The sequence below is a fragment of the Rhincodon typus genome, chromosome 1 (assembly GCF_021869965.1).
Source record: "Rhincodon typus isolate 14 chromosome 1, sRhiTyp1.1, whole genome shotgun sequence".
NCBI lineage: Eukaryota > Metazoa > Chordata > Chondrichthyes > Orectolobiformes > Rhincodontidae > Rhincodon > Rhincodon typus.
Genome location: NC_063332.1, coordinates 86,502,867 through 86,529,865, shown reverse-complemented (window position 1 = coordinate 86,529,865; position 26,999 = coordinate 86,502,867). Strand labels below are relative to the sequence as shown.

General features: G+C 40.2%; 1 protein-coding gene across 5 annotated transcripts in view; it reads right to left on the bottom strand.

The window, feature by feature from the left end:
- Positions 1-26,999, bottom strand: part of rell1 (RELT like 1) — a 65,552-nt gene that overhangs the window by 25,177 nt on the left and 13,376 nt on the right. For 2 of the 5 annotated variants that reach the window (XM_048604327.1, XM_048604318.1), the window contains exons 2-5: positions 16,739-16,761; positions 15,904-16,107; positions 14,987-15,058; positions 13,720-13,765 (exon numbers count right to left, since the gene is read on the bottom strand). In XM_048604327.1, the coding sequence (XP_048460284.1) occupies positions 13,720-13,765; positions 14,987-15,058; positions 15,904-16,084 (299 nt within the window). In that variant the 5' untranslated portion in view covers positions 16,085-16,107; positions 16,739-16,761. The remainder of the gene's footprint in view (positions 1-13,719; positions 13,766-14,986; positions 15,059-15,903; positions 16,108-16,738; positions 16,762-26,999) is intronic. The other 3 variants (XM_048604310.1, XM_048604336.1, XM_048604342.1) reach the window with 2 other exon arrangements.

Below are 26,999 nucleotides of genomic sequence, written 5' to 3'. Positions count from 1 at the left end.
CACTTCACTAACACCTTCCACCCCAACCTTAAGTTTACCTGGACCATCTCTAACACCTCTCTCCCCTTCCTGGACCTCTCTGTCTCCATATCGGGCAACCACCTAGAAACCGATATTCATTTCAAGCCCACCGACTCCCACAGCTACCTAGAATACTCCTCCTCCCACCCACCTTCCTGCAAAAATGCTATCCCCTATTCCCAATTCCTTCGCCTCCGCCACATCTGCTCCCAGGATGAGGCATTCCACTCCCGTACATCTCAGTTGTCCTCGTTTTTCAAGGACCGTAACTTCCCCCCCGGCTCAGTGGTCGAGAACGCCCTCAACCGTGTCTCCCAAATCTCCCGCAACTCATCCCTCACACCCCGTCCATGCAATAAGAACCAAAAAAGAATCCCCCTCATCCTCATGTACCACCCCACCAACCTCCGGATCCAACGCATCATCCTCCGACACTTCTGCCATCTGCAATCCGACCCCACCACCAAAGACATCTTTCCCTCCCCACCCTTATCTGCTTTCCGGAGGGACCACTCTCTCCGTGACTCCCTTGTCTGCTGCACACTCCCCTCCAGCTCCACCACACCCGGCACGTTTCCCTGCAACTGCAGGAAGTGCTACACCTGCCCCGATACCTCCTCCCTCACCCCCATCCCAGGCCCCAAGAAGACTTTACACATCAAGCAGATGTTCACCTGCACATCTGCCAATGTGGTATACTGCATCCGCTGTACCCATTGTGGCTTCCTCCACATCGGGGACCGCTTTGCGGAACACCTACGCTCGGTTCGCAATAAACAACTGCACCTCCCAGTCGCGAACCATTTCAACTCCCCCTCCCATTCCTCAGACGACATGTCCAACCTGGGCCTCCTGCAGTGCCACAACGATGCCACCCGAAGGTTGCAGGAACAGCAACTCATATTCCACTTGGGAACCCTGCAGCCCAATGGTATCAATGTGGATTTCACAAGCTTCAAAATCTCCCCTCCCCCTACCGCATCCCAAAACCAGTCCAGCTTGTCCCCGCCTCCCTAACCTGTTCTTCCTCCCACCTATCCCCTCGTCCCACCTCAAGCCGAACCCCCATCTCCTACCGACTAACCTCATCCCGCCCCCTTAACCTGTCCGTCCTCCCTGGACTGACCTATCCCCTCCCTAACTCCCCACCTACACTCACCTTTACTGGCCCCATCCCCGCCTCTTCGACCTGTTTGTTTCCTCTCCACTTATTCTCTCCTCTATCCATCTTCTATCTGCCTCCCACTTTCTCCCTATTTATTTCAGAAACCCCTTCCCCTCCCCCTTTTCTGGTGAAGGGTCTAGGCCCGAAACGTCAGCCTTTCTGCTCCTATGATGCTGCTTGGCCTGCTGTGTTCATCCACTCCTGCACCTTGTTGTATCGGATTCTCCAGCATCTGCAGTTCCTACCATCTCTGATTCCAGTTTAATTCCATTTCTTCCGTATATGAAGTCAAACTAGATCTGACTCCAGCATCTGCAGTTCTTGCTATCTCAAACTATATCAAACAAGTTTTAATACATTTTATTTCTCCAAATCTCCTGCATGTAGTGTGGATTAAACAATTAAGTCAATACTCTGTGGTTAGGCAAACTTGGACACAGAACTAGGTCAATTATTCTTAGTGTAGATTACAAATGGAGTGAAAACTGTGAACTTGGTGATAGCAGGATTCTGGTACTGAGAGAAAAGGTTGATTTTCAAAATGAACTCAAAAGGACTGAAGCTGTCAAACCCAAGAATTTCTAGCTAAGTATCAAGATGATGAAGTATTACAAATTATCGTACTCGGCTTCTTTATGGTTAGTTATTTCAATGGTTCTTCTTTCACTAAAATAATTTAGCTTTTGGTGAATTCACTGAAAAATTAAAAAGGAAAATAAAACCAATTTAATACATTAAAATAGAACAAACCCAAACTCATGGTAATTATATAAAACATCACCCTTTTCTCAGATTTCCAAATTAGAATGAAGAGACAGCTGCAACCATCCTGCAATCCCTTCACCATATCAGAAGGAAGCATTCACTACAGAAGTCAGAGCAGTTTGATTGATTTGGGAAGTGCAGAAGAGAGCATCAGGGACAGCACCAAGTGTATGTAAATGGTGGATACGAAACTGATCAAAGTGGAGGACAGAGTTCATAGTCTGAAGTCATTGAGCTCAAATGTGGAGTCTAAAAGGCTGTAGAAATGCTGAAGTGGAAAATAAGGTGTTGTTCATCCCGCTGATATTGGCTTTCGCTGGTACACTGCAGCAGGACTAAGACATCAATGTAAGCACAAGCGTAAAATGCTGTAATGAAATGACAAGTGACCAAAAGGTTGGGGTCATTCTCACTGAGAATGGAGGTGTTCTGTAAAACATTCACACAGTCTGCATTTAGTCTAGCCAGTGAAGAGAAGACCACATTGTGAGCAGCAAATACAGTAAGTAATTTCTACTTCACCTGGAAAGTGTGGTTGTAGCCTTGGACAGTGAGGAGACAAGTAAAAGGGCAAATGCAACAAATTCTGTGATGGCATGGTATCATGGAGCTGAAGAGATGTTGGAAGTGACAGAGGAGTGGACTACGGTACGTTGGGGGGAATGATCTATGTGAAAGGCTGAGTGAGTGTAAAGAGCAAGGTATGTTTAGTGGTGGCATGCTGCTTGAGGTGGCAGTTATGGCAAAAGATGATCCTTTGAACGTGAAGGCTGATGGGGTGACTAGTGAGGGCAAGGGGAACCCTGTCATTGTTGGAGGGAGGGAATGAAATGAAGGCAGATGTCAAAGAAGTGGGTATGACAGAGCTGAGTGCCCTGCTGTTCTTGGTAAGGAGGCATCCTTAGCTGAGGGAAAGAAAGGAAAATACTGAAGTGGAAGGTGGCTCTGACTGATGGTGCATCCTCTCTCCAAACCAATGTCCCATTTCCATGGGTTTGCTCTCAGCACAGCTGACTGGTTTTCTGCTGTCAACACCTGCCCTTCAAGTATATATTTTCTCTGTTACTATTAGCAGACCCTTTAATTTTTGCCCTATTGCACCGTTACCATCTATTGCATGTTTCTTCCCCTCCCTGCCGCCACTTTGACTGCAGCATAAAACCCAACACTTTTCCAGTCACTTTTTTTTTCGAGTAAAGAAATACCAGTGAGGGATTTCAAAATGACAATAAAGGAAGACATTAATAGACTGATTAGTAAAACTGAAAGGTCATAGATGAAAGGGGCAGTAGCAGAATGAATACAAAATTGGTCAAAGAGCAGTGAAAAAAAAAAAAAAAAAATCAGGGAAATACAGAATGACAGTCCTTTTGGATGGGAGTCAGGTATAGAGTGGAAATCTCCAAAATTTAATACCAAGACTGCTGTTGTTTTTGATATCTAAGGAAGTGGACATGAGGAAATTGGGGCACAATTTCAAAATCTGCAGAGGGCACAAAACTAAGAACTGCAATGAACAGTGAAGATGATACCAATAGGCTCCAACAAGTCAGAGACAAGGCAGTGTAACAAATAGATTCAACTCAGCACACTGATGTGATATACATCTGTTAGGAATGAGGAGACATTAAATGGTACAGTTTTAAAGGATGTGAAATAATGGAGAGCATGGAAGCACACAGATTACTGAAGGTTAAAAATATGTTAATAAAATATAGTATGCATGGGATTTGGGGCTTTATAAATTAGGTTTGCAGAATTCCAAAGCACTGTTGATCAAACAAATCCTCTCATTAAGGCAATCTCTACTGGTAACAATACTTGTAGCATGGTGTGAGGAAATTTGAAAATTCTTAGAAACTGGCCCCAGACAGCCAAGGTACAAGTCAAAGCCATACTGGGTGTGGTAATTTTTGGTGAACCGGAAGCAAGAAACTTATCAGGACCACATTGTGTGTTCTGGTAAACTGTAAATTTAGGCTATTAAACTGCAGAAAAATTACTCCTCTACAAAGAAAGATTTCTGATTTTAGGCAAGTTGTACGTCCCCACAGGAAGCAGCAAAAGGAAAATCTATTCAACGATTTTTTTTTTAAAAAAATAACTTCGTGTCAGCCTTCTGGATAGTTCCAACCAAAGAACAAAAAATGCAAATCTTCTAAATTTTTTTTTCTTCCTACAAAGATTCTCTGCATTAATTACTCATCTAACTAAAGAGTACTGGCTGGAAATACATACAAGGAACAAGAGTAGGCCAGTCAGCCCTTCAAGCTTGCTCTGTCGTTCAATAAGATCACGGCTCATCTGTTCTTATATGCTACAGACCTGTATATCCCTGATTGAATATTTTCATCCTCATGGTAATCAAGAATCTAAGATTCTGCACTCCTCCCAATCCTCGTGAGAAAACAATGTTTATCCCCATCTGCCCCCAGTCTCAAAACTATGCTGCCTTGTCTTTAAACAATGACCCCTAGTTCTGGATTCTCCCACAAGAGGAATTATCCTTTCCAAATCCATCCATGTCAAATCCCTGAGGACCCTTTGGCTTCAATTAAGTCATCTGAGTCTTCATTGAGGTTCTGTTTTTATTTTGATGCCTTACTCCTCATACTGGCTGTGCAAAATCTTTTTCATAGTTATACCTATATCACTTACATGGACCATAACAACTGATCCTCCTCGTCTCACAGCAACAACTTCTCCAGTCCAGAGCAGATGCCTGGAATCCTAGCACCAGGCAATCAACACAGCATGTGGACTCACGCTTTTTGCTGCAATGTCCTGCTTGGGCTGTGTCAATACCACTTGATAGCAATTATTTAGATAAGTGCAACAAGGCCAAGCTGACTGTACTCAACTGTATTTAAAGTACACAGTGATTACAGCAATAAACACTAACACCAACAATTTAAGTTTCTGCTTAATAAATTGCAATCTGTTCACAGCTTGTGGTAAAAAGTGAACACTGTCCCCATCTCAGAGACAGGAACACCAATTTCAGGTCCTACTCCTGGACTTGATGACCAAGGAAGGAACGCTTATAATGTGGCCAGTTATTCACTTGGAAATCTTAACAGTTTGAGGACAAGCCATGTGATGGAAACAAACTGGAATATTTGCCATCACTATCCACAGCTCCAGGCTACAACATGTCATAGCAACTTAGACCAAAGGAGGGGGTCTTGCCAAATTGTTGAATGGTCTTTGTGATCAGTCTGGTGCCAAAAGCAAGTGTTAGATCTCCTTTCTGGCAAGGGTAGATGTGGGTCTTCGTGTGGTGGCACAAAAGACTGGATTTGTCTTCAAGTAGAACACTCAGGAATGTCATGCCATATGGTCACAACCAGGGGAGATGGTTGTGCAATGGTAATGTCAGTGGGCTATTAATCTAAACCCCCAAGAAGTCATGTTGGACTCAATTTTAGTTCTCTCTTTACAAATGCTGCTAGACCTATCATGTTTTTTCTGTTGCTATTTTGTATTTCAGATCTCCAGCATTTGCAGTACTTTACCTTCTTTACAATAATCCAGAGGGATGGGCTAATAGCCTGGTGACATGGGTTCAAATACTACCAAGGCAGCTAGTGAAGTTTAAAAGTAATTAATACAATTTGAAATTGAAAACTAATCTTGGTAGAAACAATCATGAAATGAACACTATTGGTCATAAAAACACATTAGACTTCTTTCCTCTGGAGAAGGTAATCTGCTGTTTTTTTCTGACTGCAAATAGCATTCAATTAACCTCTGAAACAGCGTACACAACCTGTACAATCTTGCCACTGCTCTCAATGGTTCTGGTAAGCATTTCAATTAGGATGAGAAACAAATGCCAGGCTTGCAATTAGTGATCACATCCCAATAAAGAATAAAAATAACCCTACCTTTTGCAGAAAGTATGTTGCAGAGTGAGAATTTCAAATCAATTAATTGTGAATAATGTAAATCAATGAATAAAATACCCATTTAGCTTAGCTTGAGGATGAAGCAAAATCAAAATCCACAGGTAAAAATATCGGGTGAATTTTTACTGCAACTCAAAGCACGATCACATATTCTGCATTTTTACTTGTTTCCCACTTTCAGCATTTCTGTTACTTCTCTGAATATCTGATTAGTTCCAAGAATGAAAGGACTAGGCTCCGATAAATCTAAAGAAGCAGTAATCTAAAGAATAGAAATTGAGCCTACAGGCAAATTAATTTCACAATTTAATTCATTAATGACATCTTGTTGTAATTATGATTACTGAACAATTCTTCAGGTATTTGTCAACTGTCTGTTAGCAGTTGATGCAGAAGCTCATGGACGTATGAAGTAGATGAATCCAAAGTAATTTCAGCCTCAACAGGTTGCATTTCGAGATTTCGAAGGTAGCTAAACACACAAATTACTTCACTGAAGTGTAATGTTACTGAAAAGTGGGCACTGAGATGTTGGACAAGCTAACAGGAAAGGAGGCAAAAATTTTACTCAAAATTTATAAACCACGAATGAGGCATAAACTTGAGTAGTGTGCCAAATTCTACACTTTAAAGAAGGATATTAAATGTTAAGAGTTGGTACAGTTAGATTTGAGAACAGTCCCAGGAATGATGAGACAAACAAAAATAAAAATTGCCAGAGAAACTCAGCAGGTCTGGCAGCATCTGTGACCAGAAGGCATAGAATTAACAATTCAAGTCTAGTGGTCCTTCTTCAAAACTGGGATGAGGGACTTCAGTTATGAGGAAAAAAAGTGGAGCTTTGGCCTACAGGTGTTATCATCACTTTAGGCTTTAAAAAGAAAAATTACCTCTGCAAAGACTTGTCTTGCTTGTACTGTTTAGGCACATCTGCGTTTGGGATTAAAGGGGTATTTTCCAATTTTGAATCGCATCTTAGATATTAATCAGTACTTGCTATTTGCTTTAATTATTAAGATTTTGTTTCATGACTCAAAATAATCAATCTTTTAAAAGTAGTCTGTGGATGCCTCATTTATTGTGGATAGTAGTACTAAAGGAGAATCAATTTGCCATTTTGGTAATTAAACCAACTAACTTACATAACCAGTACAACTCGTGGAATAGCAAGGATTGATTGGCAGCACACTCCTCTCTCGGTTGTAACATATTCCTATCTTCGAAATTGACAGAGCCCAGGTCTCGTTACATTCTTAATAAAAACCGAAAAAAAACTGTGGATGCTGTAAATCAGGAACAAAAACAGAAGTTGCTGGAAAAGCTCAGGAGGTCTGGCAGCACGTGAAGAAAAAAAATCAGAGTTAACATTTCAGGTCCAGTAACCCTTCCTCAGAACATTACATTCTTAGTTCAACTGTGGCCAAAGAGCGGAGTTCCAGAGATGAGGTGAAAATGACTGTCCTTGACACCAAAGTAGCACTCACAGTCTACCATCAATCATTTGCATAAAATCTAAGTCAACAGGAATCAATAAATCCCTTCAATGGCTAAATTATACCATTGCAAAGATTGATTATTATGATTACTGGAGAAGAAACCTCTTAGGAGGAGGACATTGGTACAGGAAATTACTGAGAACAGAGCCCAATACCAACTATCCTCAGCTACCTCATTAAAAAAAATGACCTTCCTCCATCATAAAAAGGTCAGGATTGCGGATGGTCCTGATGATTGACTAGTGTTCAGCCCAGTTTGCAACTCCCCATAATGAAACAGAGCTTGCCATCATGCACCAAGAGCACAACAACTTTCAGACTTTTACCAACTAGTGGTGCTTATGTTATTTGCTACTCATGATAATTTCCAACAAGGGGTGGGGAGGCTGGACACTTTTCTTCAACAGCATTACCATTGCTGAATCCCTCACCATCAAATTCCTGGAGGTAGCATTATCTAGAAACTTGGCTGGACTAGCCAGACAAATACAATGGCTTCAACACCAGGTCTAAGGTTTGACATTCTGTGGTAACTTATCTCGTGCTTTGCAAGTTTGGCAAGTCAGAAGTCAGGAATGTGATGGAAAATAAAATAAAGTTCTGCAGATGCTGGAGACCTGAATTTTAACCAAAGTACCAGAGAAACTCAGCAGGTCTAGCAGCATGCACGTGGAGAGGGAGTGACTATTTTGAGTCAGATACTGCCAGACCTGCTGGGATTCTCCAGTACTTTTTGTTTTGGTGTGTAATGGGATACGCTCAACTTGCCCAAATAAACACAGCTCCAACACCATGCACAAAGCACCCCTGTAGATTGTCTTCAGTACCGGAAGTGAGTGGGATGTCACTCAGTGACAGTTGTGTACACCAACTATATGATACACTACAGCAACTCATCTCCCATACCCACAACATGGGTCACAGACACTACCTTCAAGTTCTTCACCAAGTCTAACACCAGTCTGATTTGGAAATACATTGCTGTACCTTTATCAATGAGGCACAAACTACTTTGGGATATCTTTCCCACAGACTCCAGCAATTAAAGGCAATAACTCACGACCACCTTTGCAAGTGTAATTGTTTAGAATCCGTACAGTGTGGAAACAGTCCACAAGTCCACACCAACTCTGAGGAACATCCTACCCTATCCCTACAACCCCCAAAGCTAATCCACCTAACCTACACATCCCGGACACTACGGTCAATTTAGCATGACCAATCCACCTAAACTGCATAGCTTTGGACTGTCAGAGGAAACCGGAGCACCTGGAAGAAACCCACACAGACTCCACACAGTCGCCGGATGCTGGAATTGAACCCAGGTCCCCGGCACTGTGAGGCAGCAGGCTAACCACTGAGCCACCATGCTGCCCCCTTAGTAATTGGAGATGAGCAATAAATAACGGCATTTCCAAAGGCAACCGCATCCCATTAATGATAAAATAAACAAACAAACAAACAAACAAACAAACAAACATGTGGCTACAAGAGCAATTCAGAGGTCAAGAAACATGAAGTGAGTGACCCACCTCCCAGCTCCCTAAATTATCCCATCCACAAGGCCATCAGGAATACTCACCACTTGCCCAAATACAGGCCATGCTGACTCAATTCTCCAAGTGATTCTTCATTTGCTCCCTCAAAACCATAATGAATTCATGGTGGCTCCGTGGTTAGCACTGCTTCCTCACAGTGCCAGGGACCTGGGTTCAATTCCATCCTCGGGCGACTGTCTGTGTGGAGTTTGCATATTCTCCCCGTGTCTGCGTGGGTTTTCTCCAGGTGCTCCGGTTTCCTCCCACAGTCCAAAGATGTGGGGGCTAGGTGGATTGGCCATACTAAATTGCCCATAGTGTTCAGGGATGTGTAGATTAGGTGGGTAAGAGGGGGATTGGTCTGGGTGAGATGTTCTGGGAGTTGATGTGGACTCGTTAGGTCAGGGGGCCTGTTTCCACACTGTGGGGATTCTATGATTCTTACCTTACACTGGACTTTAGGCTATAGGTCCCTTTGCTTTGTCTTTTATAGATGGACTTCATCTACCCCTTTAAATCGAATACCAAGTCACAGTTCCCAAATCCACTGATTCCAGCATGAATCCATAGCTCTCATTTGCAATGCTTTCTTAAGATTCCCACCAAGACATAAAACAAGGATGGCTATTTGTTTCATATCAGCCAGATGTCCTGAGGGAATACAGCCAGTGGAATATTTTTGAAGTATACTCATTGACCTGATATAGGAAAAGCAGTTAGTTTATGCAGAGCAAGCCCAAACAAACAGCAGCATAATTTTTGCTTTGATTTATTTATTGTCATGTGTCTTTCGTTACAAGATACAGTGAAAAACAAAAAACAAAAGAACAAAGAAAATTACAGCACAGGAACAGGCCCTTCGGCCCTCCAAGCCTGCGCCGATCCAGATCCTCTATTTAAACCTGTTGCCTATTTTCCAAGGATCTGTATCCCTCTGCTCCCTGCCCATTCATGTAACTGTCTAGATACATCTTAAATGAAGCTATTGTGCCCGGCTCTACCACCTTCGCTGGCAACGCGTTCCAGGCACCCACCACTCTCTGCGTAAAGAACTTTCCACGCATATCTCCCTTTAAACTTTTCCCCTCTCACCTTGAAAGTGCCATATAATGTCACCATTTTCTGGTGCCATCTTAAAACACAGAATAATAAACCAAAACAGAGAATAGAAAGGCAGAAAAATGAAGAAATAAAGAAAATGTCCAACTTTACAGTCCTTCTTGTTAAGTGCTCCATCATGGGCCATGGACCTGGTAGCCAGGCATGAGTCCCCTTCGCCATGCTGCCACTGGAACAAAAGTCACCACTCTTCAGTGCTCTCACCACTATAGGTGCCACTGATTCTGACGGGTACCACAACAGCCCAAACTCAACTTCGCCACTGCCATGAGTCTGCTTTGGGCCACCTCACTGATGCAGCAGCAGCTGCTGATGCCGCCGGGTCTCATATTGGGACCAAACTCGCTTCTGCCTTGGATGCAGATGCCGCTGGGAACCCAAACTTGCCTCCGCTGAAGTAGCCATGAGTCGGCACTAGGACTGCCTCGATGATGCACAGCCTGCTGGGAAGCCAAACTCCAAAGCTGCTACAAGTCCGTGCTGCTGGGCCTACTCGCCGCCACCGCAACTGAGCTCTCCACCAAGAGGTAAGTAAAACAAAATAGAGGAGAGAACAAAGAGAGAGAAAAGAGGTACAAAAAAAAAACGAAAAGCAGGTGCACCTTGGACTCAGAAGCCCTACTCCACCACCATCTTACTACAAGTGATAGCCAGATAATTGTGTTTGTGATGTTGACTGGAGGGTCACCAGGGAAAACCCTCCTCTTTGTTCTTCAAAATAGTGCCATTAGATCTTGTACATCTACCCAAACAGGCTGCATGGGGCCTCAGTTAATCTCTCATCCAAAGGCAGTGCCACCAACTGTGCTATACCTTGTCAGAACTAAAATGCACTCCTTAAGTGAGACCCGAATCCATCCTCTTCTGATTCAGCAGCAAGAGTGTTACTAACTGAACAATGGCAGGCACACAATATGCCTATGTGATTTACTCAGTTTCTGAAATCTGAAAATTCAAGTAATCACTGAAGGAACAAAGCCACAAAAGGTTGATTTTTAAAACCAAAACAATTTATATACAAATATCAAAAGAACACGAAGAATAATAATTATACTCGTTCTTAAATCGTAAGGTACATTACAGTTATTTAAACTCTAAACCAAACTTCTCAACTGAAGCCGCTTTCCACACCCATCTGGCTTATGTTCCAGAGAAACCCGAGGCAAATACTCAACTGAAATTGAAAGGTTAACCAAACTCTGAGGGTGGAGATTTCTTGTGCCATCCATTTACTTCCAACAAGTTATTCCCTTCAAATTTCTTCCAACCATTCTCATGGTTATAGATGCCAGTTCAACACAGGTGGCTGATGTCTTACGTATAGCCACCTTGGGTCAAAGCTTTCTTTTTTTCAACATTGTTTAGCTGTGACGCGGCAACTCTCTTAAAATCCTTAAATTATTAGGATTTTAAATGCTTTTAGCAAACAAAAGAAATTCAGTTAAATTCTTCCAAAGGAGATATTCTATGCATCTAGGTTGCTCTAAATTAAACTGCATTGAAAAGATGTTTCATGCAATAAGCTTCTTATTCAGTATTTGCTTCTCTACTGTTTATCTCTCAGGAAGGTTAGTTTCCTGATCAGTTCCTAGAACAAATTGTTTTGTCCTCTGAAACCTAGCTCTAAAAGGTAACATCATCTCAATATAATATCTAGGCTTTTCCCTCAAAAACTACATAAGCCATCAACCTGTTTGGACTGATGGTCTTAACTTCCAATAAGTTGTTCATCTTCTTCAGCTAAAATCTTATCATTTTGACTGTGGAATTCTGCTTCAATGCAACATAGTCTGTGTTAAGCTCTGTTAATAAACAGAAGGACAAAATTTATCTTTAGTACACTTGTTATCCCTTGATAACTCGACTGAATCACCTCTGACATTTTTTGCATGTTCCCACTGTTTCCCTATCTTTTTCATTTTGGCTTTCCTCACTAACTTCTTAGGTTTCCTAACTTTATTTCTGTATTCTGCTCTCTAATCATTGATCTTTATTGAAGGAAAAGTATTTTCCCTTTCCTCTTGCAATACTTTCCCAGTGAATCTCTTCGGTTTCTTTTTCTTTTTGTCATTCCTTATCTTTTCAAGTAGCATTTGGTTTCTTTTCATTGATTACAGAGTATTTCCAAGAACCTTCCATTTTTATGTTCCACCATTTTAAAAGTGTGGCCCAACGTTCAGCCTGCTCCTTATTCCCTCAAAGTTCACATTTAATACTCTGCTCCTTTGCCTAACCCAATACGAAATTCTGTCCATGTTGTGATCACTACTTTTGAAGTCCTCTAATTTGTACCTACTGCTCCTATTACTATAAGTACTAAGTTCAATGCCACTTCTTTCCTTAGTAGTCCCTTTAAATAATTTGGATCATGTAGTAGCTAATGTCTAATTTCAAACATCTTGTTCTCTCACTATAGTCGCTCCCACATCGTTCCAAATCCAATGTGTGTAAACTGAAGTCACTCATAAGATTGAAGGATGACATTTCACATAGACCATTTACCCTGGGAAAACATCTACTTTAAAAGCTTTCTGCAAATTCTCTTCCAAGCCCCACACAATATATTGGAAATATATCATTGTTCTTTCACCTCTGCTGAGACAAGATCTTGGAAATTCTGCCCTATTATCTTCGTTATGGATGTGCTGACAGCACATTAACTACAGCAGTTCAAGCTGGCAGCTTACTTCTACCTTCTCAAGGGAATTTAGGGAGAAGTAATAAATGCTGTAGTTAGCCAGTAGTAACCATATGAAAGAAGAATTTTACAAATTATGGTCAATTATATCCTTCCTTGAATACTGTTTAACTCAATTTATAATACTAACGCACCAACTACAACCATCATTTGTCTTGCACATCTCTTTACTATAAAGGCCCTACTCACGATCCCTATAAGTTGCACTGCAGCAACCCAGAGGTTTTCACACAAGGACGTGCACATATCAATCTTTTTCACTGTATAAGCATGACAATGCACAAGATGATAAGGGGCCCACTTACTTAAGTTAGCTGCACATTTCCAAAAAAGGAAAAAAGGTTTTTGTTGTGTATAGAGAGAGTTTTAATAGGGCAGATCATTTTTCAAATTTTTCAAAACACAAAAAAAAGCCATCTTACCACTATCTTCCAGGGAGGAGTAAACATACTTGGCAAATTCTCTACACAAGAATACCTAAATTTATATAATACGAATACTCAGGTGCTCAAAAATTCTAGGGATAGTGTACTCACCATTTTATTAATTCCTTTAAAAGACAAAAATTTTACTTGAAACTCAGATAGCAACAATGGAACCAGGTCTCTTTTACTTCTAGCACATTTTACGTAGAGATGTTAAAGGTAGTGAGCAGCCCGAGCACAAACATAAATACTACAGCATCTTCGAATTTGTGTGGAGATACTCCTAGCAACAAAAAAACTGATTTTCCTCCTAATCACACTCCAGATACTTGATCAATGCATGTATTCTTAAGAGGGCACAAGCTTCAGTTGAAGAACAAAAAAAAAATCACAAGACAAGACAAGACAAATACTAAAACATGTAGGATTCATCATTAAATATTTCTAAATGCAATTTTATAGAAGTGATCAAACTTAAGTAATTGTTGAGGTTTAGAAAAAGGTTTATATAAACACCAAGCTTGTACATTTTTGTGAAACTTTAAGTTGTATTATTAATAAAAAGCCTTTAAAGTCAAACTTACCTTTCTGCATTATGGTCTAACATAGCGTGTAATGCTTCAGCATTAGCTGCAAGGGACGGAAAACAACATTTACTCCAAAACTGAATTATGGATATTTGAAACTTGACAATTCAAATCTAATTACTTTTGATGGCTTGCTCAGATTCATGTAAATTTTCTCAGACTAATTAATGCCACAAAACGTTATGACAAAGTTGACTTTGAAATCGAACAGAATCCTAACAAATAAAAGGTTAAAATCAAGATTAAAAGAATGACAAGTATAAAAAGAGACATGGCATCAATAGGGAGAGAAACAGTTTTTTTTTAAAAAAAAAGTGGTAGTTAATTTCAAACAAGGTTGAGCTAGAAATTCAAAAGTACAATACAAACAAGAAAACAAATTATTTAAGGGTCACATTGTCCAAACATAGTTTGGATGAATAGAAAAACCTTGAAGTTGCGGTTGTAACTATTAAATTATCTATAATTGCTGTCATTACTGTATAAAGCTGCCAAGAACACACAAACTTGGGAGGTGACAGTGAAACAGGCTGCACAGCTGTAATCTTTGAAAATGCAATCACAGAATTAGTGATGTAACATGAATGCCAACCTTTTATAGGGCTATTATTATGACACAGGAGGTGACAATTTGGTCTATCAAGCCCAACCTCTTCGTACAGCAAACTAGACAGGTCCATTCCCTGGCTGTATCCCTGCAACCCAGCATCTTGAATTCCCTCAAATATCCATCCAATTTCTTTTTGAAGCTGTTAATAGTCTACATTTCCATCACCGTCTTAGGCAGCAAGAGCCAAGCCATTGGTCACACTTGTAAAATAGTTCTTCTTTTCATCTCTTCTGTATTTCTTGTCCTGAATATTAAATCCGAGGGTCCAACTACTGGTTGATCAGCCATTGTCATCAGCTATCTGTATCTATATTATTTAAGTCCCTCAATCTTGTACACTTGTATCAGATCTCCCCTCAACCTCCAAAATAAAACAAAGAACTGTGGATGCTGAGAATCTGAAAGAAGAATAAAGTGCTGGAGAAACTCAGCAGGTCTGGCAGCATCTGTAGACAGAAAAATAGTTAATGTTTCAAGGCTAGTCATCAGCACTGTTTTGTTAACTGAAGATATAAGAGATATAGGTTAAAGGTGGGGATACGGAGTTAGGTCACAGACCAACTACACTCTCAATGAATGAAGTCTACAGAACCATAATGGTTCACTTCCGCTCATATGTAAAAAATACACTACAGTTTTATAATAAAGACATACCTGGATTTTTCATAATATAATGCACCATTTGTCCAACTGTATCGGCATTGCACTCACTACTATCACAGAAATCTAAAAATCAATATAATAAAAAACAAAGATGAGTGTAACAACATGAACACTGGTTGCTGAATTTCTCTAGCTCTTCATGATTTTATATTAGGAAGTTCAATTTTTGTTCCCTCTGTATTAAACTCTAAGTCAAAGAATGAACATTTAAAATTTTCCAGAGCAATAATTGTTGTTCTTACTCATTTTTCTAATCTAACTACAGATTTTCTGTATGCCTTTCCCAGTTTGGATGATCTATATGCAGCACAGTGTTTAGCACTGGGTTCTGGGTTCAATTCCACCCTCGGATGACTGTGTATGGAGTTTGCACATTCTCCCGTGTCTGCATGGGTTTCCTCCAGGTGCTCCAGTTTCCTCCCACAGTCCAAAGATGTGCAGGCTAGATGGATTGGCCATGCTAAATTGCCCATAGTGTTCAGGGATGTGTAGATTAGGTGGCTTATAGGGGGATGGGTCTTGGTGGGATGCTCGGAGGGTCGGTGTGGACTTGTTGGGCCGAAGGGCCTGTTTCCACACTGTAGGGATTCTATGTAATTCATCGCCATTACATCTGCTTCATGACGTTGCCCACTATAACTTGTAAATATACAGAAGGAGACAGACAGTCTGTTGCTCCAATTCTGAAATTGTTACATAATATCAGAAGCAGTTTCTGTAATTGACATTAAATCCCAGAGTCAGTCTTCAAACTCCTATCTAAACATAATGACTGGATGGAAGAAATAACCTTCACTTTCCTTGAATAACAGTTTTAAAATAAATGTCCATTAATCACCAATACATTTCATGTTGTCAGTCCAAGTTTAACTAGTTTTAGTGGTTACTTCATTAATTGATACCCTTACCCATCTGAGTGTCAGCAACCTTTTCACCACATTCTGACTCTCTGTCTGTTGTGCATCGATAACCTTTTTTGGCCAGAATGTGGCAGATAAATATTCCCAGAAGTCCTGTTAGAAAGAAGACAGGTACCAATACAAATGCAATGTACTCTGGATGTGCATTACTTATTTCAGTTTGATTCATCCCTTTCTCAGAGCTTTGAGATTCTGCAAAAAAGAAAAGAAAAGGTCAAGTATCTAAATAAATGTCAAATATTTCTATGACTAAGTTACCTATTTTTTTTCTTTTTCCCTGTTCTACAACTGCTTTTCCACTTTGGACTGGATATTCTGGCCAACTTCTTTCATTTCTGCTGCATTGTCCACTTCTGCCCCTTCTTCTACGGATTAGACATTTGAAGGTGGAAGCAAACACAGAAAATAGGAGTAGGGAGTAGGCCACTAGACCCCACAAGCCTGCTCCACCATTCACTATGATCATGGCTCATCATTGAGTTCAATATCCTATTTCACCCTTACCCATATCCCTTGATCCCTTGATCCCGCATCTTATCCAGGGGCTATTCCTCAGTTATTAATAAAGACTATTAAAAAAAAAAACAACCTGCAGGAAGCAGCTTAGCTACAGGAAGAAAAGGGAGAAATACGAATTAGGGAAAACACCAGATCCAAATAGCATGCCCTTCTCACTTAGGGCTACACATATTTTTTCCAGTGGGACCTTGGATACTAATCAAAGGGGAGGTTACATTTAAGAAAAGCAGCAACTAAATTTTCGTCTACAGCTTGCTCCACCAGTTAGATCTTGGAAGATTAGAATCTGAACTCATCTACTCACCTCTGCTCTATATCTTTCAATGCCTAAAAATAAAAAAAAAACCTTGTGATCAGACTTCAAACCAACAACTGACCCAAGATCCAAGACAGGAGACTGTGGAAAGAAGTTTTAGGTTTCTGCTACTGCAAGACATGTATTCACTGGTTCCAGATTTTCAACCCTTAGCTGCCTGCTTTAATTTGTTCATTCATATCTCTTGGCCTGAATCCCCTCACTAAAGGGGATTGTTTCTCTATAACTATTGCATCAAATTCTTTTATCATTTTTAAAACCCTTGGTTAGATAATCCCTCTCTTTTCCAAACTCAAAGGAATACAAATCAGCTTTATGCTGAACCTGCTCTCATATTTAATGCTTCAAATTTTAGTAAGTCTGAACCTACAAAAACCAAATTAATCTTCATGACATTCAGTGCGCAAATTAGAAATCTTTCTTTACTTATTCCCAGTTTTCACCATTTAGAAATATTCCAGATTGTCAACTTTGACATGAAGGAAGACAATCTCAAATTTTCTTACATTTGACACCATTTGAAACCATCTGAAACCATCTGTTTCTGTTCCCACTGCACTGCTTACTGTGCTTCCCAACTCAGTTTTTTCAAACTTTTGTTTTGTTTTGAAGCATTTGATATTAAACGTCACCCAAGGTTGATTGACATAGTTATTGGCTGCATTGACAATGACATTGTCGATACATTTATTCATCTTTGGAAAATGTTAAAACCAGGCTTGTTTGAAAACTTTAGGGGAGAAATACGCCCAGAGTAGAGTAAAGTTCTAAAGCAGGTATTAACAATCCATCTGCTGAAACAAAAACAAGCAAACCACAGTTGCTGGGCACAAAGCAAGATGGAGAACAGAATTCCTGGTCTAAAGTTTATGACTTCGATGTTGATACTGGAAGGAAAATGAATTACTGTTCCTCCAGCTTGTACTGGGCTTCGCCAGGATATTGCAGCAAGATTAGGATAGTAATGTGAGCATGAAACCAAGACATTGTCTTGAAATGACAAAGTGACTGGCAGCATAAGATCATGCATGTAGACCAAACAGAGATGTTCCACAAAATGGTCAGCCAGCCTGTGTTTTGTCTCCCCATTGTTGAGGGGATTACATTAGGAACACAAATATATTTGACTAGATTGAAAGAAATAAATAATTCACTGCTTCACCTGGAAAGGATTGTTTGGTACCTTGGCCAGTGAAGAGTAGGAGGGCAAGCACTACACCTCCTGCAATTGCATGGGAATGTGCCATGGGAGAGGGTTGAGGTTCTGGGGCACCCGAGTTGACCAGGTCGCCATTAATGGAATAGCCTCTCTGGATTGCTGTCTGGGATGGAGAGGACATGTATAGTGGTGACATCATTTCTGGACCTGGCAGAAATGTTGGAGCATGATCCATTGAAACGGAAGTCTAGTGGAGTGGGAATGGAGAATAAGAGTAATACTAATCACAGTTCTGTGAGAAAGGAGAAGGGATGAAGGCAAGAGTGAGGGAATTGGGTTGGAAATTGTTGAGGACCCTGTCCACCACAATGGGAGGAAATTCCAAAATTTGGAAAAAGGAAAACATGTCAGACATACTACTATAAAAGGTAGCATCATCAGAGCAGATGTGATCGACACAGAGAAACAAAAATAATGGAATAAAGTTCTTATGGAAGCAAGGCATTAGGAGACGTAGTTGAGGTAGCTGCAGGAATTGAAATGTTTATAGTTAATATCAATACACAACCCATCGTGGAATTAGAGACAGAAAATTCAAGAAAGGGAAGAGAAGCAGATGAGCCAGGTGAGAGAAGAGTAGAAGTTGGATGTAAAATTGATTATTTTTTTCCAGTTCCAGATGAGAGCAGGAAGTAGCAATAATGTAGTCATTGATGTACAAGAATAAAGTTGTTATCTTCGATGACAGAAAAGTTCCCACTTCCCAACAGTCATCCTCATCATGTTGAGCAAGGTCCCATTCTCAGAGCTGAAAAGTTGTTGTGCAACTTAATGGTAGTAATTATGCAATCTAGCCATTCAACAACACATTCATATGTCTCAAGGAAACTCGCAAGATAATAAGGGACATGAACTAAAAGCTTAGTCAAAGGAGTAGCTTTCGAGAAATGCCTTACAGGTGGAAAATGAAGTGGGGAGATGAAGAGCTATACGCAGGAAATTCCACAGGTTGGAGCTTTGAAAACTAAAAACATGGACACCAATGGTGGAGCAAGTTTAATTTGGAAAGCACAAGAGGCCAATATTAGAAAAATGCAGATATATCCAAGGTCTGTGGAGGTTGGAGGAGGTTATGTTCTTGCTCCTCTCTAGCTATGGTGGGATTTGAAAGGATGAGGTCAGAATTTTTTAAGTCAAGATATTGTAAAGAAGGAACAAAGAATAGGAGCAGGAGCAAGGTAATACAACAACTGAAAACAATTTAACAGAAAGCTCCACAGGGCTCTGCAAGGGCAGGTTGGCTCAGTGGATCCACACTTTTGACGTAAGCCATCACTGCCATGCATTGCTCAATATATGCTTATCTAGATAAAAGAGAAATCAGTGCATTTCAAAACTGTTTTATAACATGACAGACATGCCAGCAACACAATACCAAAACACTTGTATTTGTATTTTTTCCTTGCATACAAACCATAAAAAGCTCCATACAAGGTTCAGCAGCTAGGTTTTTTTTTTGCAGTCAATGTGCAGGCAGTCCCTGTGGATTGTTAAACAGGTTCTGTTCACAAGTCAATTTGTACACAAGTCAGAACATAAGCAGGACAATATAAAATTGTTGTTCCTAAGTATAGGAAATGTTTGTGTGTATTTAAAATCTTCTGTACGAGATCATGTTCATAAGTACGAATGTTTGTAAATTGAGAGCCTCCTGTAGTTCACTGCATTCAGGGTAATTCAGCCTCCATACAAGATAATGCAAAAAAAAAATCTGTAGATGCTAACCTCCAGACCTTGCTAGGAGTGGCTCAAAGAATAGTTACAGTAATGCATAAATCAGTTCCAAATAAAAGTTAATTTGCTGATGAAATTGTGATTTTAACTTAGGATTGCTGTTAAAAGTCACCACTTAGCTCAAACTTGGAAATAGCAAAACCTTTAGTGCAATATGCTATATAGTCCTGAATAAAGTTCAATACTGCTTCTGAAAAATTACAATACTGAACATTATTGAAAACATTTTGCAGAATTCAATGGCTCAACTCCAGCTGAAATTATTAGCAGCACAGCTTTTACACTGTAAAGTGTAAGAATATGAAACAGAAACTAGAAATGGTAGATCACACACTCAAAACAATCCACGTATAGGAGGTTTCGACTTGCTCGCCAAGCTGGCTTGTTTTTGTTCAGACATTTCGTCACCACGTTAGGTGACATCATCAGTGGAGCCTCTGATGAAGCCTTCATTGGAGGCTCTACTGATGTCACCTAGCATGGGGACAAAAAGTCTGAACAAAAACAAGCCAGCTCGGCGAGCAAGTCAACAACCTCATCCACAAGCTGAGTTACAGATCTTTCCCAATACTTTAAATCCACATATGTTTCTGGTCCTGTTTACAGTTGTCTACAGCATGGCCAAATGGACAGCAAAGCTCTTGCTCTTTCCCCAACTCAACTTCAGAACTAATTAGGTAATGCCAAATTCAAATTAAGAGCATGATTCTCAGGGACTTGGGGAAAAAAACATGGAAACAGTGATTTCTAACTTCACCAGATACCTCATTCATAGTGCATTAAGAAACAAAATAGAAAGTCACTCCTGAATTCACGTTAGAGGTTTGGAAAGATTATAGCAGGTTTTCTCCAAAGGCGATTTTCATTCAGTTTGAAATCTACTGGCATTTCACCAACTCGAGAGTTTTATCATATGTGCACCGAAGTTCCTTTGAAATTGCAATATATTCTTCAAAGCTTAATACAATAAAAAGGTACCAGCAAACCAAAAAATATTTCAGATGATGTGAACAGCAAAGCTCAGGTTTCTTCAGAGAAACAGCTTCCATCAAAAGATGGGAAGAAGTTAACCAGTATACAGCACCTAACTATCAACATTTCATGCATTACTGCTATATGCTCTCAACTGCATTTATGCTGCAGTCTAAAATCTTTCAAATAATGCAAGTAATAATGATCCTTACAAGCTTCACATTGTTTACAATGGAAAAGTGACTCAGCCTTCTGCAATGTTGGGTGGTGTCACAAGTAGTAACAACACAGAGCATGTCTAAACAAAGAATTCAGATTTCTAACAGGATTGAAGTTAGGCAATTGAATGGAAAAGTTTATTATGCCCATTTTAAAATCATATATGGAGCTTCCTTCAAAAAGTGGTAAGTGATGAGCTGAACTCATATTCTTTTCTGTTGGAGCTGGAAGTTAATATTGTATACCAACATTTATCTTAGTTGGCCAGTTGAACGTGTACCATGATGCCTAATAGCACACAAAATAAGCTTTATGTTCATTAAGTTTAACAGCAATGCCACAACCAACCAGGTCAGCTAAATGAAGCATTAATTTTGGGTAAGCGCTCTTTCTCAGGGATCGGTGTTGGGACCGCAATTATTTACAATTTATATAGATGATTTAGAGTTGGGGACCACGTGTAGGGTGTCAAAGTTTGCAGATGACACTAAGATGAGTGGCAGAGCAAAGTGTGCAGAGGACTGTGAAACTTTGCAGAGGAACATAGATACATTGAGTGAGTGGGCAAAGGTCTGGCAGATGGAATACAATGTAAATAAATGTGAAGTCATACATTTTGGTAGGAGTAATAGTAAAAAGGATTATTACTTGAATGGTAAAAAGTTGCAGCATGCTGCTATGCAGAGGGACCTGGGTGTCCTTGTGCATGAATCACAGAAGGTAGGTCTGCAGGTACAAGTAATTAGGAAGGCAAATGGAATTTTGTCCTTCATTGCTGAAGGGATTGAAATTAAAAGCAGAGAGGTTATGTTGCAGCTGTACAAGGTGCTGGTGAGGCCACACCTGGAGTACTGTGTGCAGTTTTGGTCTCCTTATTTGAGAAAGGATGTACTGGCTCTGGAGGGGGTGCAAAGGAGGCTCACTAGGTTGATTCCGGAGCTGAGGGGGTTGGCTTATGAGGAGAGACTGAGTAGATTGGGATTATATTCATTGGAATTCAGAAGATTGAGGGGGGATCTTATAGAAACATACAAAATTATGAAAGGGAATAGATAAGATAGAAGTAGAGAGGATGTTTCCACTGGCAGGTGAAGCTAGGACAAGAGGGCATAGCCTCAAGATTAGAGGGAGCAGATTTAGGACTGAATTGAGAAGGAATTTCTTCACCCAGAGGGTTGTTAATCTATGGAATTCCTTGCCCAGTGAAGTAGTTGACGCTACTTCAGTAAGCGTTTTTAAAAAAAAGGTAGATTTTTTTTGAACAATAAAGGAATTAAGGGATACGGTGAGAATGCGGGTAAGTGGATCCAAGTCCACGAAAAGATCAGCCATGATCTTATTGAATGGCGGAGGAGGCTCGAAGGGCCAGACGGCCTACTCCTGCTCCTAGTTCTTATGTTCTCCCTTTCCACAGACCTACTTGCCCCAACTTGTTGCCCTGAAAGTGTCTGAATTTGATACTTAATTTCTTGCAGTTATATTTTCCACATACTTGGCCATTCACATTTGAATTTGGCAGATGGTCAGGTGTGAAAGGTCTCATCTCTATGCAACTCCCTCATTTAGATTTCAATTCATTTTGGGGTTGAAAGGAAATTAAGTCAGAAGAGCTCAAGTTATTGATATGGTCTGACTGGACATTCAGTTATTGTTATTCCACACATTCTTATTTCTTCAAAGTATTACACCAATACTATTTTGATCTGATTAATCCTTGGTTTAGGATTGGGTACAAGTGTTTCAATGCTCCATTTGATATTTGTGCTATTGAAAGAAGAAAATGCCAAAAGAAAAATCAACACAAATATATAAGAGACAACAAGGTGCAGGACTGGATGAACACAATATATAAGGCAATGTTGCTGAGAGACTGCATGACTTTGAGAAATAATTATAAATAAAATCAAGAGGTCCTGAAAATCAAAAGGAACTAACAAAATAAAATTATCTTGACCCCTGATATGGTCATTTCCATGATGGTCATTCCAAAGAAAGTCATATTCAAAAAACAAGATTTTGTGAACACGTGTTGTCTAATTGTACATCAATAATTGATAAAGACAGAGTGCTGAGTTTTCACCGATACATAATCCACCTCACATGAACAATCAACACTTGGGTGCATGGCACTGAAAATAATCAATTCAGGTAACAGGTCAGTTTAGGAACAAAATGGATACGACTTGATGTTTTGCTCCATATGACCAACTCAATAAATTATCTATACTAGCAGCAGTTTCATCTTTCTCCTTTAATGAACACTGAAGAGGGCTGATTAACACCTGATGCAGCACTATCACACACTTAAGACTTTCTATATCCACCTCAAAATTAATACCACCAAGCAGTCCAAGAAATAAATCTCCATAGTCAGCAAGTAGATCTCTGATCCACCTTCTTGTCAGCTGAGTTCATCCTGTGGCTCAACGGTCATCCAAAACTCTATAGACCACCAATAGCAGGAAAATATTACAGTAATCAGATTGTGCCTTACGAATCCTCAATGTCCCAAAGCACTGCACAGTTAACTCATTACTTAAAAGCCACAGCAATCTACAGAACAGAGAAGGGTCTTTTGGCCCATTGCTGGTCCTCATACTCCCTCACTTACTGCAAGTTTGGGTTCATGGGTTCTGGATTAATAAAATGCATGCACTGTTCAGTTTGTCTGAAGTTAATGATCAAGTTGTAAGTATTACTGTAGCCAAGACTTTTTTTAAAACATTGAGGCCTAGCTTTGCATTTAATGCATTTTTTAAAAAAATATACATTGGTACAGTGATCAAACAAGATGAATAAGCGCCAATCTAGAAGGCCAAGAGAGATTTAAGGTAAACACCCATAGCTTAGAAAGATTTTTTTTAAGATTTACTTTGTGTTTTGAGCTGTCCTATGATTATGGCTAGATAGGCCAGTGCTACTGAGAAGGGAAGGATATAGTAAAACTAGGTTACCTTGGAGTTAAGAGTTTGTCTTAAGTCTCAAACCAGAAGAACTTACTTTAGGCTTGGTATGTTTAAGTTCAGGTGTATAAGAACTCCAGGGAGAAGCTAATGTTTCAGTCTTTTCATTAAAGTCACAAGTGACTTAAACATATTGGAGGCAGGGTCCCTTCAGTGAGTACTATAGGAGTGGTGCTTTTGGGTACTACACAAAATGCATTTTTGGGTACGGTACCAGGGGTCTGTTTAAGATACGATATATTAAATTTATAAATGAGTGTTAAGGACCAGTGTGACTATACAAAAATTTTTAAACACACAGTAAAAGTATGTGTTACAAGTAGATAATTATTTATCATATTATCAAAAGAAATGAAAATAATAAACTTTTTTATTGTTATAACAAAATCCGCATCATTGCAGTTTCAGTGAGAGACCACTTTATTGAAACCAAAGCAAAACATGATCTATCAACCACGTTTCAGTCTGGGAACTGACTTATTCAGTAATAACATCAACTGGGATCATAACAAATGAAGAAGCTTTTTTTCTTAAAAGAAATGTTCATTATTCAAAACCTTCCCTAAGTTTAAACAAAAATCTACTAATGGGCAATAAAAAATGTCAACTATCCAGACCTTTTACAGTTTTAGTAGCTGGAACTACCAACACTTGAAACCTCAACCTTGCGTAAATAAACATTGATTGACAGCTCCGACTGTCTGATGTCTATCAAGGACAGTCGAGTTGCAAAACAATATGGTACTTCCTTGCCCAGTAATTAACGTGGCAAGGAGTCAGGAAGGTTTCTTGGGAGACGCACCTAGCCTTGCAGGAACATGAGAGAACATACTTTGAACTGATCTTTCAGAACGTTCCTTCGTGCAGGCTATGTATGATTCACAATATCCAAGATGTTATTTACTACAACTCTGACTCTCTCTCTCCACAGACCTGCTGAGTTTCTCCAGCAATTTCTGTTTTTGTGTGTTTAAAAAGCTGGCCCAATTCCATGAAAATTACAGGGGCATAGGCCATGGAGCTGGACACAGGCTCAGAATACAAACCAGCTTATAGATAAGAAGGCCCTCCCCAAAATTGGAAAGCCCGGGAATGAAGTTAGGAAAACCTGGAATCTGGACCGCTCACCATTTTAAAGGACAGTGAGACACCCGACACAGCAAAAGTCCAGGCCAAAATGTATGGTTTTGGTCAGAAACCCTGGAATATTGAGTAATTCTGAATTAAACAGAAATTTATAAACACACAGTTAAGCAACACCCACACACAGTTTTAAAATGACCTGGGAAGGTCACCATTATGACTATGCAGAATTACATTCCAGAAGTGGCAGTGATTTATGGTTATCAAATTCTGAATTCTGTAGTTAGTGGCCACAGATAATCATTTACCATTTGCTACACTCACAGATGCAGTACAATTTTTGGGTTTTTCAGCAGTGACTTGGCGTCATTGAGCCTTTGATCTAGTGCATATCTTTTGCATCTGCAGTGTGCATGATCTGGATAAGCAACATGGCTCTTTTAATTTCAGGGAACATTTTAAAGAGCCATTAAAATATTGAATGTATCACAAACAAAGAACAGTGAGTGGAGGAAGAATAAACATTTCTCAGAAAGAGCATGTGTTTCATTCATTCTGAGAAATGTTCCAGCTTTGGCTCAATTGGTAGCACTCTGTACTGTACTTCATTTCCTGGATTGGATTCTCATGTAATGAGATTCTTAATCTCAGCAGCTATGGCAGCACATGTACAAGGTTGCTTTTTCAAGTCATATTCGAGACATCTGACTTGAAGGCACCAAGATGCTGCATTTCAAATGACTTAAACCAAGGCACCAAAAATGGTGACCATAAAAGAGATTACTGGCACTATTCAAAGAAGCAAATGTGAAGTTCTCCCTAGTGTAATGGTCAATATTTATCCCTCAAATAGAACAAAGAACAAAGAAAAAAGAAAATTACAGCACAGGAACAGGCCCTTCAGCCCTCCAAGTCTGCGCTGATCCAGATCCTCTATCTAAACCTGTCACCTATTTTCCAAGGATGTGTATCCCTCTGCTCCCTGCCATTCATGTATCTGTTTAGATACATCTTAAATGACGCTATTGTGCCCGCCTCTACCACCTCCACTGGCAACGCATTCTGGGCACCCACCAGCCTCTGTGTAAAGAACTTTTCCCCTCTCACCTTGAAATCGTGACCCCTAGTAATTGAGTCCCTCACTCTGGGGGAAAAAGCTTCTTGCTATCCACCCTGTCTATACCTCTCATGATTTTGTAGACCTCAATCAGGTCCCCCCTCAACCTCTGTCTTTCTAATGTAAATAATCCTAATCTACTCAACCTCCCCTCATAGTTAGCGCCCTCCATACCAGGCAACATCCTGGTGAACCTCCTCTGCACCGTCTCCAAAGCATCCACATCCTTTTGGTAATGTGGCGACCAGAACCGTACACAGTATTCCAAATGTGGTCGAACCAAAGTCCTACACAACTGTAACATGACCTGCCAACTCTTGTCCTCAATACCCCATCAGATGAATGAAAGCATGCCGTATGCCTTCTTGACCACTCTATCCACCTGCGTTGCCACCTTCAGGGTACAATGGACCTGAACACCCACATCTCTCTGTGCATCAATTTTCCCCCAGGGCTTTTCCATTTACCGTATAGTTCGCTCTTGAATTGGATTCCAAAATGCATCACCTCGCATTTGCCTGGATTGAACTCCATCTGCCATTTCTCCACCCAACTCTCCAATCTATCTATATTCTGCTGCATTCTCCGACAGTCCCCTTCACTATCTGCTACTCCACCAATCTTAGTGTCATCTGCAAACTTGCTAATCAGACCATCTATACCTTCCTACACATCATTTATGTATATCACAAACAACAGTGGGGCCAACACGGATCCTGTGGAACACTACTGGTCACAGTTCTCCATTTTGAGAAGCTCCCTTCCACTACAACTCTCTGTCTCCTGTTGCCCAGCCAGATCTCTATCCATCTAGCAATACACCCTGGACCCCATGCGACTTCACTTTCTCCATCAGCCTACCATGGGGAACCTTATCAAACACCTTAGTGAAGTCCATGTATATGACATCTACAGCCCTTCCCTCATCTATCAACTTTGTCC